Source organism: Biomphalaria glabrata, chromosome 16, assembly GCF_947242115.1.
Source record: "Biomphalaria glabrata chromosome 16, xgBioGlab47.1, whole genome shotgun sequence".
Taxonomy (NCBI): Eukaryota; Metazoa; Mollusca; class Gastropoda; family Planorbidae; genus Biomphalaria; species Biomphalaria glabrata.
Window position 1 is genome coordinate 8,146,288 of NC_074726.1, and position 12,600 is coordinate 8,158,887.

The 12,600-nt window shown below is 36.1% G+C and overlaps 2 protein-coding genes across 2 annotated transcripts in view; one reads left to right on the forward strand and one right to left on the reverse strand.

Annotated features, from left to right (window-relative positions):
• Positions 1-1,171, forward strand: part of LOC106066639 (chitin synthase chs-2-like) — a 40,208-nt gene extending 39,037 nt beyond the window's left edge. The window contains exon 24 of the mRNA XM_056013972.1: positions 146-1,171. Coding sequence (XP_055869947.1) covers positions 146-487 — 342 coding nt within the window. The 3' untranslated portion in view covers positions 488-1,171. The remainder of the gene's footprint in view (positions 1-145) is intronic.
• A 4,973-nt stretch (positions 1,172-6,144) lies between these two features.
• LOC129923423 (uncharacterized) lies at positions 6,145-10,335 on the reverse strand. The gene is made up of 2 exons (XM_056014308.1): positions 7,827-10,335; positions 6,145-7,718 (listed from the first exon to the last, which is right to left on the reverse strand). Exons 1-2 carry the CDS (start codon positions 10,333-10,335, stop codon positions 6,145-6,147), a joined length of 4,083 nt encoding a protein of 1,360 aa, XP_055870283.1.
• Positions 10,336-12,600: the final 2,265 nt, after the last annotated feature.

A 12,600-nucleotide genomic window follows, 5' to 3' on the forward strand; every position in this document is an offset into this window, starting at 1 on the left:
AGCTTATATGCTAAATGTGATGACGATTGGGTGAGTAAAGGCGCTAAAATATCAATTGGGAAAACCCAAACATACTAAGAACATTCAGAGTGAAACAGTATAAGTTTTGTAAACAAAAATTCTAAACATCTTGTCTTCTCAACAGATTCAGAACAGGGCCAAACGTGAATTCCGTGGCATAAGAAAGAATCAACTGAACCTCCTGACCAAGTTTTTGCATTCAGAGCATGTCCAGAAAAGAGCCGAGGAATACAGCTCTAGTGTACGGCGTCATCGCAACCGAAACTCTGAGCCACTGTCTGACATATTCAGCCTTGAGATGACCGCTCGAGGGTCAGCTTCGCAGAGGGGCCCTGAGCATTACAAGAGCCCCGTGGCGTACGGGTTGAATAGGCCCTACAGTTGGGAAATACCGCTCGATTTAGGCAGTCCGCCCCTGGTAAAAGTTAGCAACAATAGCGATGAGACGATGGACAGTAGCTTCTAGACATAAAGTATTTGTGCGTTATTTCTTTTTAATATTTGCTCATTGGAAAGGCTGTGATACTAAGAAAGATAACTAATATAAATGTTACATTTCCTCAGGTCATTAATGTTAACCATGTTTGTTTCCCTTTAAAATACATTTCATATTAAAAAGTTATATTCCCATGCATTTTGATTTAACTAATGTTATATATTTTGCAAAACCTTACTATTAAGGGAATTAACTGCTTAATACATGATTACTTCATATTTTCATTGTTGTTTCGCTTCTGCTTAGTTTTTTTGCTTGATATCTCATTTCTTGTAAATTCTCTATGTAATTACAAAACCATGAAACAGAATGTCACAAAGAAAAAGCATTTTGTAACAAACGTAAATACTATTGAGGACATTGTCATAGCAATAGTGAACAGTACCAGCAATTCAAAGTTTATTTATCTCTTTCATATTTTATAATTATTAAAATGTTATATCCACTATCTATAAAAGCATTTCATTCTATTGTCATAAAAACATACTCATTACCATTTTTTTAAAATTATTATTCATTAAATAATATTTACGTGTGCTGTTTATTTCCTATATATATATATATACAACCATGCAATATTGTCTTTGTAATAATTTGCACTATTTCATACCATACATATGTAAAAAGAAAGAACGTGGGCGATTGTATTGAACACCTAAAATTATGTTATTTACTGTCATTTTTTTTTACTGTGAACAGTATATTTTTGTGATTGCTATGTTAGTCTTAAATATTGAATAAATAATTTGCGATTTGAAAACTTTTTTTAAATGTATTTTTTTAATAATATACCAAATAAATGCTTCCTGGTCAAAATTATGGAGTCCATTGCTGGCATTTAGATTTAGTGTTTTCAGTTGTTGTTTTTTTTTTTTTAAATAGCTTTTCTATAGCACAACTTTCCTGTCTATAGTATGCACGGAGTTCAATCTCTGTTGTGGACCAGTGGTTGTTGTTTTTTCCCAGTGCAGCCTTCAGGAGCTCAGTAAACACAAGTCTGCTCGAACCTCGAGCCCCCTTGATAGGTAGTTCAAAGTTCAAGCCTACTTAGCCTCTCGACCAAACATCCAGCTTATATTTTGTATTTCAACGAGCTATGGACTAAAAGTTGGACAGCAGACCAGTGTGTATTGAATTGGTCAGATAGCTCTAGCTAGGGCTAGTCTAGTGTGTAGTCGATATGTCGACTAGTTGCTATAAAATATGAAAAGACTGCCATGTGTTTTTCCTTGTGCGTAAAAGGCTTGAGTTGTCCAGCGAACAAATAACACATCTGATTGCCAAGAATACATCAAGATAAATTTAGGCACTGGAAATTTAGGCACCCGGAAATTTAGACATTGGATAATTAGGCACTCTTTAATTAGTGACCTTAATTTTGAAAATAATTTTTAAAAAATCGATTCTAGCTAAAGAAAAGGTGACAAAAATGGGACAAAAAAGAAACAAAACACACACACACAGAAAATGACAATTATGAGAATGTGTGGACAAAAATGACTCCTGATTAAGAGTCATTATATAATATAGAATCCTAGAATTCAGGGGAGGGGAGGTTCTCCTCTCATTGCTTCCATCCATCTCACCTTCTTTTTTGAAGTAACGTCTAAATCACATAAAATAGGATAAGATTAAATAATATTATAAAATGTTTTTATTATGTCGGGGAGTGTCGGCGATAAATATAATCGCAACCGCACTCTGTTTGTGGAAAAGGGAGGGGGTCATACTTTTAAAAGGGGATGGGGGGGGCACACGCAGGTAGATGTAAACTTGGTCGTAAAAAGTTACGTAGCGAATCTTAAGGCTACACACTGTGGTCAAGGGTATGGAAACCAGATCAGCCTAGTACAAAGATGTCAAAATGGAAGTCTGGGGATTATATTTTATAGGTCTTCCAAAAACTTTGGTAGACACATTTTAAAACCATCATAATATTAAGAACAGTAATATAAATAATATAAGTGAAATGCAGATAGTTAAATTTCATTGGACAGTGTTGAAAGTTAGGGAAACCAATTTTTGTTGTTGTTGTTGTTTTAATTCCTCTCTCTTCAATTTTATTCTAAAGCAAACTACACTTACCAAATAAGTGCAGCTAAGGGGGTTTTGAATTTTAAAAGAAATATATAAATCCACAGATTTTTTAGTTTAAACCCTCCCAAAAAAGGATTTTGACGATATCACTTCCCTTTTCGATATAAAATCTAAAGCAAACTACAGTCACCTAGTTCCAAGATCGTAGCCAAGAGAGGTTACTAAATGTGGCTCAACAAAGATGGCTAAGACGGATTTTAGGAGTCAGTTATAGAAATCGAGTCTCAATCAAAGAAATCCTATGCCAAACTGGGAATCGACCCCTTTTTTTTTTATAAGGTAAGGTAAGGTTGTGACAGAGCGTCGCATGTCGTTTGCGGGACATGTTCTCCGACTAAATGAATTACGCATAATAAAAAATTAAGTAAGTATGTGTATGATTAGGATAACCAACTTTAGAATAAAAAACCTTAATCCGCACCCTCTCTGACCATAAGGAGGCGCGGTGGCTGAGCGGTAAAGCGCTTGGCTTCTGAACCTGGGATCCCAGGTTAGAATCTTGGTGAAGACTGGGATTTTTATTTTGGGATCCTTTGGCGCATCTGATTCAACTCAGCTCTAATGGGTACCTGACATTAGTTAGGGAAAAGTAAAGGCGGTTGGTCGTTGTGCTGGCCACATGACACCCTCGTTAACCGTAGGCCACAGAATCAGGTGACCTTTGCATCATCTGCCCTATAGACCACATGATCTGAAAAAAGGAACTTTACTTTTTTTTTCTGACCATAAAGTACATAGACTGTGTCCAACTGATTTTAACAACCTGGTCAGCTAGACCATACACGTGTAGGCCTAGTGTACTGTACGTGTGTAGTCGATGATAGTACAAGACTACCCTGCATTTTTTTTCATTATTTGTTATGCAATAGTGTTTGCTTAATGTGGAGTGGTCAGACAAGAAAATAAAACATTAGCGTGGCCAGTCAAGCATGTTCATAGAAATATCTTTACACTAAAATAGTTACACACCCTCCCTGCCCAGAAAGTAAATAGACGGTGAATCCGACTGATTTTAACAACCTGGATAGACGTACACGTGTAGGCTTATATAGTGTACTGAGTGTGAAGTCCATATAATGACAAGACCACCCTGTTTTTTTTCCCTTGCGCGTTTAACGGTTATGCAACAGTATTAGTTGTATTTTTAGTGGTCAGACAAGAAAATAGTACATAGGCATGGCTAGTCAAGCATGTATTTTACACTATAAAATAGTTATACAGGTCATATTCTTCTTAAAACTCCAACGATTTCGTTTCTATTTCTTTGGTTACTAGACTGATCAATAGTTAAGACAGGCCGATGAATGGTAGCCTTCAAGATCTTAAAGTTTTAGTTTCTTCGACTCGAACTATTAGGACAACCCTAACCCAAATATTAATAAGGAATGCAGTATTTCCCGTGGCTACGCAGCCGACACTGTGACCTATATATTTTTCCACTACCAGGGCAAGCATAACCATTACAAAGACAACTAGGAAATACACATCTGCCCGTTCACTGTCCATTTCACAGATACCATAGTTATAGTAAAAATAATCCTCATGTAACTTGTGGGAGCTGGAGCTGTTTTAGAGCTTTGGTAAGCCAGGATGCACAAGTTTAAATTACTGTTTGCAGTCTTTGTGTGAAAGTTTTATCCCGTTATTAAATAGCAGCATACAAATGTAGTTATGTCAGTATCTTCATACTGTTTGAAAGTCTATTGAATGACAGCTGTGATGTACTTGTTCAGGCTGTCTTGAGGTCAACTATAGATGACTTGAATTTCAACCAATTACTCTGCAAGCGTTTGAGTTTTATTGTTCGGATGTATTCAATGTAGTTGATCAACAATACAGAATAAACAAGACGATCGATTTAACGCGTAAAGAGATGTAGTCAACGCTGATGAACAATTTATCATATATTTATTCTAAGAAAAGGCCACAGTAAAAGTCTCTGTCAACTAGATCTAAACACGTCTTAACCATAGAGGATTTTATCGCTAACTCATTTTCCTGTCTCTAACACAAAATATCCCAAACGTCACTAGTCCCGTTCAATATACGTCTTCTATGGTGCGTCGCTAAATAACTAATACTATAAATAAGGTGTCTAACACAGCATACAAATGTAGTTATGTCAGTATCTTCATACTGTTTGAAAGTCTATTGAATGACAGCATACAAATGTTATGTCAGTATCTTTATACTGTTTGAAAGTCTATTGAATGACAGCATACAAATGTAGTTATGCCAGTATCTTCATACTGTTTGAAAGTCTATTGGATGTCAGCATACAAATGTTATGCCAGTATCTTCATACTGTTTGAAAGTCTATTGAATGTGACTTAGTCTAACTCAATTAAAATTTCGTTATTTTGACTTAAAGAATGACCAGTGTGTGTACTTTGAATAGAGGACTTGTAAACCTGTAATTGAAGGCCATGTTGTTGACTGAATTAATATTTGATAAAGGTTAATTTTTGTTAACCCTTATTACTCGGGTGAGTTCCTTACTACACTTACATATGGCTCGATAATCTAGGGTATGATTCTCAATTACACTTGTCAATACTTGCTTAACTCAAATACGAACACTTAGTATACATCAACTCTAACTCCTTATATTCATGAATATCGATAATACTTTAATACTTAATAAAGCACACAATTATATCACTCTTATGAAATACACAAAACACCAGCACCCTACTCAGACCAGGTCAGCTCTCCAACTGCTAGACTGACCGCTAGAAACCTAATTGTCCCCCCTTGAAAATCCCGTGATAAAACAATTCACACACTAACCAATAAAATAAACAAACACACACACAATCTCACATCTTACACACCCACGCTCTTGACATCTCCCCCTTACTTCCCCTAGATTTTCCCTGAAAATGTAAGTATATATTATGTACACTAAGAAAAATTAATTAATGACATTGATTATTGAAGTACAACATGGTTAAAAAAAATACTACTCAAAAATACACAGTACATATTATGATTTATGATTACATAAGTAATTAATTACAATTCAACAAATTATACCTACGAGTTTAAGTATGAAATAATGAATACTTTGTTTCTATGCATCAACATTAATAAAATACATGAATTATCTTTCCATTTCCAAACAAAACAAGTTCATCAATAATAATGCATATGTAATAATAAAACTAATAATATAACTAAACTAATCTTCATCTGTTCCACTTGTCCAGCTCCTTCCCTTGTGACGTCAGGTTACAATGTACTGTTTATTGTTTGTAAATATAGAGCTTAAGACTTGACTTCCGATGCTTCTCAATACTGGATGAGACGACGCGTCTTGTGCAAAGTACAATTAAAACACAAAGAGATGAACAGTTCAGTCAATTTAATTGAGCAATAATAATAATAGTAGTAGTAGTAATAGTAGTAACTTCTCTGACGAGACGATCATAGTTGAAAAAGTTCAACGTACATACTGGATTGCTGAGACGTGCACAGTCTGAAAACGTTACAATACCAGGTATGCTTCTGACAGAGACAATAATGTGAGTTCAAACTGTCAGCCTAGACAATGGGTCAGCCCAAAAGTTGTCTGTACCTTTTATGTGCTGAATTTCAAAGTCAAAGTCCATAAGGTATAATATCCATCTAGCAATACGAGCATTGGTGGTTGCAGACTTGAGATACTTGAGATTCAGGTGATCAGTCCAAACAATGAACTTACTTGAATACAAGAAGTGTTCCAACTTCTTAATTCCCCATGTTAATGCTAACAACTCACGCTCCATTATACTGTATTTACATTCACGTGGGAGTAATTTTCTGCTGAGGAAACGGACAGGATGCAATTTGTTTCCCACGTACTGTAGAGCAGCAACTGCAACAGCCTTGTCCGAAGCATCACACTGTAGATAAAAACATTTATCCGGATCAGGCAACATTAAAATGGGATGAGAAGTCAAGTATCTTTGTATACGCTCCAATGCAACCTCCCCCTCCACAGTCTTAGCAACTTTAGAAGGGTGCCCTTTTTTAAGAATTTCAGTAAAGGGAGACAACAAGCTTGAAAAGTTTGGAATGAAGGAGCGATAATAATTGAGCAGACCTAATAATGATCGGGTTTCCTTCTTTGTTTTAGGGTACCGTAGCTGCAGAATCTTACTGACATTAGAATTTTCAGGCTGAAGAAAGCCTTGGCCGATCTTATGGCCTAGGAATGTAATAGTTTGGAACCCAATTAGTAACTTGTTAGGCTTAACAGTAATATTGAATTCTCCTAACCTCTCAAGCACCTGTCTCAGTGAGAACATGTGACTATGCCAATCAGCGTTGTACACACAAAGATCATCAAAATAACAAACAACTTGTTCTAAACCTTTTAGCACTCTACGCATTGTTCTGTTAAAGAAACTAGGACTGTTTTTTAAACCAAATGGGAGATATTTGAATTGATAGTGTGCATTAGGTACTTTGAACGCTGTGTACTGCTTACTACTCTCTTCTAATGGCACCTGCCAGTAACCTTTCGTTAGGTCTAATTTACTAAAATATTTGGCTTTCCTTAGTGTGATAAACAGTTCCTCTTGATCTGGTATGACTTCTGCATCAAATTTTGTTATGGAATTTAATTGCCTATAATCAACAACTGGTCTCAAAGTTCCATCTTTCTTTTTGATTAAGATCATAGGAGATGCATAAGGCGATTCACTCTCTTCAATAATATTCATGTTAATCATCGACTCAATTTCTTCTTGTAGCCTTTGTCTCATCGCCATTGGTACATTATAAGGTTTTAAATTGACAGGCTTATCCGATGTTAGAGTTATTTTAAAGGGCTCCACTTTCGCTTTTCCTGGTACATCTGAGATTACGTGTGCGAAGTCTTCAAAAAGTTTTTCAACTTCATTTTTCTGAGTTTGGTTTAAGTCTTTATTAATGGTTATTGCCCTTTGGTTTATTTCTCCATTTCCATGGATCATTTCCGGTAGTTTTAATTCTTCTATCTCATTATCAATGATTTGCCCTGTTTCATCATGGTCATATTCATCAACGACTCCAATAAATGCAGCAGACAAAATGTTACTTTTACAGCTACTGTTGGCAACATTGTTACTTGTTACTTCAACTGGGGTATAATATTTGATTAATCTGTTTACATGAAATATCTTTGATTTGTTTCCTTTCTTTACTATGTAATTTAAGTCTGATAACCTCTTTTCTATCTTGTACGGGCCTTCCCAATATAATTTGAGCTTATCTCCCTTTTTTGGTTTCAACACTAATACCATTTCTCCTGTAGCAAAACTTTTTTTTACAGTGTTTCTATCATATAGTCGTTTTTGTTCTTGCCTCGCTGTGTCTTCATTATCACATGCAATCTTAGCTGTGCTTTGTAGTCTTTCTTTTAATTCCTCAAGATATTCAAACAAGTTAGTATAATTAGTGTCAACTTCTTTTTCTTTGGTCATAAGTTTCTTCAAAATTGCCATCGGCCCTCTAATTTTTCTTCCAAATACAAGTTCGTAGGGTGAAAATCCTGTTGTATCGTTGGGCAGTTCTCTTATAGCGAATAATGCCGAGGCTAAGTATTTGTCCCAATCTTTAGATCGTTCAGAACACAGCTTTCTTAATATGCTCTTAAGTGAACCATGTAGGCGTTCTACGCATCCATTCGAGGCCGGGTGGTATAGCGAGGACTTGATTATCTTCACATTGAAGAATTTGCAGACTTCTGTGTATAAATCTGAACCATATTGAGAACCATTGTCTGAGAGAATGGCCTCTGGAAAACCAATCCTAGTGCAGACCGAATACAAAGCTTCTATCACAGTAGTTGTCTCTATATTTCTCAACGGTACAGCTTCAGGCCATCTGGAGAATGTGTCTATCATAGTTAGGATGTATCTATGTTTACTTTCTGTCATAGGAAGAGGTCCAACCAGGTCTATAGCGAATTTCCTAAATGGTACACCTTGTCTGTCCATCTTCCCCAGCACTGCTTTACCAGCTCTCCCTGGAACTTTTGCTCTCTGACATGGGTCGCAGCACCTTACTAACTGCTTTACATCTTTGTCGACCCCTGGCCAATAAAATTCAGAGTAGATACGAAGTTTTGTTTTCTTTACAGACATATGCCCTGCCAGTGGTGAGCTGTGGGCGTTTTCCAGTATTAACTTACGCCTGCCCTTAGGAACAACTAAAAGATCTTTCACAACTTGAGGTTCTGTAAGGGACGTAACTCTCTTGTAAAGCAAACTCTTCTTCCTGACAAACGTAATACATGCTTCTTTAGTCACTTGTGTTGTTTGCTCGGTACATTTTCTCCATAGTGGTGCCAGAGTTTCATCTTCTTCTTGTTCCTTCTCTAGACTCCCTTCTATAATTGTTCCTATGATTGGCGTCTTTACTTGAGTTTCTTCCCTTTCTCTGTCCTTCATTCCTCTCGTCTCTACGGCTGACACAAACAGACCTTTCACATTGCCTATTAACACATCAGCGACCGGCTCCGGAAATAGCACGACGATGAATTCTCCTTTCAGGTAAGGTGTGTCAAGCATTGCCTTTGCGGTCTTGTATCTAAATATTTGCCCGTCTGCTAAGCACAAGGAGCATTTCTCTGGCAAAATATCTTTTTCATTGACAAGTGTCTCTCTTACGGCGATAACGCTACAGCCGCTGTCTCTCAGGATCGACGCCTTTCTTCCATTCAGTTTTCCTACTTCTATGTTTAGCGATCCAATAGACTTGTCGTTCATAATGAAGTTGGCCACACTTTCTGGATTGTGGTAGATCAGATTGCAAGTCCCTTGTCTATCAGGCAATTGCACCACGGCACATTCGGCTTGATTGGAGTAGTTCCTTCTTGTCTCATTTCTATACCTTCCTTGGTTATTCTGGTACATTCCATTTCCATAGTTGTTTCTTCTGTTGTTAACTTGGTTGCTAAATGTGTAATCTGGCCTATTCCATCGCCCTCTTGCTCTGTTGTAAGAATTGCTATAGCGGGGTCTGACGAAATTTCTTCTGAGCTCATTGTATTCAATGTTTGGCCTGATGTAGTTTGGTCTGCTAGGACTGGTTTGGTAGTAGTAATTTTGCCTATTCAAATTTCTGTCACCCACTGCGTTGGCCTGATAAGTTCTCGATTTCTTGAAAATGCTTTTACTGGAGAAGATTATCTTTCTGTTCTCCAACAAATCAACTAGCTTTTCCAACGACTCAGGTTCTTTATCTAGGATCTCTTCTCTTACCTCCTCGTTTAGGGCACTGAGTATAGAGTCTTTCAATATTAGCTCCTCCAGCTGATCAAAGTTTCGTTCTATTTTCGCCGCCTCGCACCACTGTCGGAAGTTCTTTTGTAATGCCACAAAAAATTCTCTTGGGCCATCTTCAATTGGGACAGTCTCATGCCATCTTTTCCTGCAGGCTTCCTCCGTCATTCCCACATAGTCTAAGAGCTCTTTTTTTATCTTCTCGTAGTCAGTGCAGTCCACTAATCTTCTCTGTGTCAGGAATTGCCTTAGTTTAGGTGTTATTTTCTCCTGCAGCTGTGCCACCCAGTCTTCTTCTAAAACCTTGTCTCTCCTAGCTGCCATCTCGAACATGTCGAGGTAACAAGGTAGATCTTCGGTTGTCATGGCAGGAAAACCTTTACTCAGTCTTGGTCTCTGGGCCGTGACTCCGGTAGTTGCACTTGGCGTTTTATTTCTTTCCTGGGCGATTTGTAAATCAAGTTTCTTCATTTCTCTTTCGTGTTCCCTTTCTTTCTCTTTCTCCTGTCTTTCTTTCTCTTTCTCCTGTCTATCTTTCTCTTTTTCCTCCAATTCCAGTTCTTTTAATCTTATCATCTGTTGCAGCTTGGACATTTCTCTTTCTTCCGCCCTCTCCAACCTTTCTCTTCTTTGTTTCTCTGCCTCACTTTCTTTTTCCATGTTTCACTTTCTAATCCTTATAATACACAGCACTCAGTACGTTTGCTACACTAAGTTTACAGAAAATTTTAAAATAACAGTCCTACTATTTCTTTTACCTTAAATTACTACCTTAAGAATAATTATAGTGCTCTATTATACCTACAATAAGAAAATAAAATCAATCCTAATTTTGAAGAATATTTTTAGTTATACAATAGATTATGCAAGTAAATGATCAAGACAGAAAAATACAAATTGAAATAATGATCAGATTATTAGATTCAGATAGGAAGTTAGAATACTTTGATTTAAAGACTCTTGCTTTTATAGCAACAATTGGCAACGATAAAATCAGAATGAAATGACTGAAGCCTTAAATTGAGAGGCTAGTATGACAGCAAAGAAAAAAAAAAAGCAGGAATATATATGATAGTCAAATTGAAACAAATTATAATAGAGCAAGAAAATAGAGGCTAGAGAGTAGAGGGTTCAGCTACACGAGAGGTAACACAAATCACTTAACTTCCACTCCCTGCACGTGATCCAACCTGTCCTCGTGATGCAACTTCGGGCTGTCGCTGTCCTCTCTGTACTGGTACTTCAAACCACCGCCGTTCCTCAGGCCACATCAAGGGGCATAACACATGAGGAAAAATGTTTTAAAATAGAATGAGTGTCAAATTAACAACAATATAACATATAGAACAATATTTGTAAGTTTAAGAACATCAATTACATGAGGAAAATGTTTTAAAATAGAATGAGTGTCAAGTTAACAACAATATAACATGTAGAACAATATTTGAAGTTTAAGTACATCAATAACAATTTATAACTGCTATACTTATAAAATTTCTGCGACGAGAGGTCCTGGTTTTCTTTCACAAGAGCCCCCAACTGTAAGGGAACTCGGGTGAGTTCCTTACTACACTTACATATGGCTCGATAATCTAGGGTATGATTCTCAATTACACTTGTCAATACTTGCTTAACTCAAATACGAACACTTAGTATACATCAACTCTAACTCCTTATATTCATGAATATCGATAATACTTTAATACTTAATAAAGCACACAATTATATCACTCTTATGAAATACACAAAACACCAGCACCCTACTCAGACCAGGTCAGCTCTCCAACTGCTAGACTGACCGCTAGAAACCTAATTGTCCCCCCTTGAAAATCCCGTGATAAAACAATTCACACACTAACCAATAAAATAAACAAACACACACACAATCTCACATCTTACACACCCACGCTCTTGACACTATCCACTTTTAGTGGGTAAGTAAATTGAATTTTTGATAGTTATGAAAGATATTATATTAAATTGTTACAATATTGTTTTATGGCCTGAGTCCCTGACTAGACAAGATGACAATTGAGGAACTTGTACTAGAAGCAGCTGATGAGTTTGATTCTTGATGTAGGCGTAGAGAATCTTGATTTTTAATATCTGCCATCTAATCAAGTTTACATTTTTGTGGGTTTTGATTACTACAACTGATTACTCTTACTATTTACCTTTTCATTTATTTGATATATTATATTATATCCCATGTAAATAAAAAGTTCTCTATTCATAGAAACCATTAGTTATTATATTCCTGACAGTTTCACTTGACATCTTTCAAACAAAATCACATTAACTAAAGTAAAAATAGTAGTTAAAATATTTTTATTTTAAGAAATGTTACACATAATTTTAAACAAAAAGTACATACTTTAGTGGTTTCTAAAATTAGTTTTAACTACAGTTATAAAATGATGAATGTAACCTATTTAACAACTGATAAAAAATATTTTCATATAGTACAATGAGATCTGTAAAAGTTTAAATGCTTTTCATTTCATTATGAATAAAGATTAAATTTTACATGTTTCTAAGAAACTAACTGGCAAAATAAACCCAACACCCACTTTAGCATCATCTTATGTTTTAAAAAGTTTAAATGTCAATAGATTAGTCATAACAAGGTTACAAAAGACAGTTTGTGTGGAAACACAAACTCAAAATCGGCCCCCAAAGTGGTCCACCCAGGCAGGCTTCAATATTTTCAGAAAGAACATCCGAATTAAATTATAT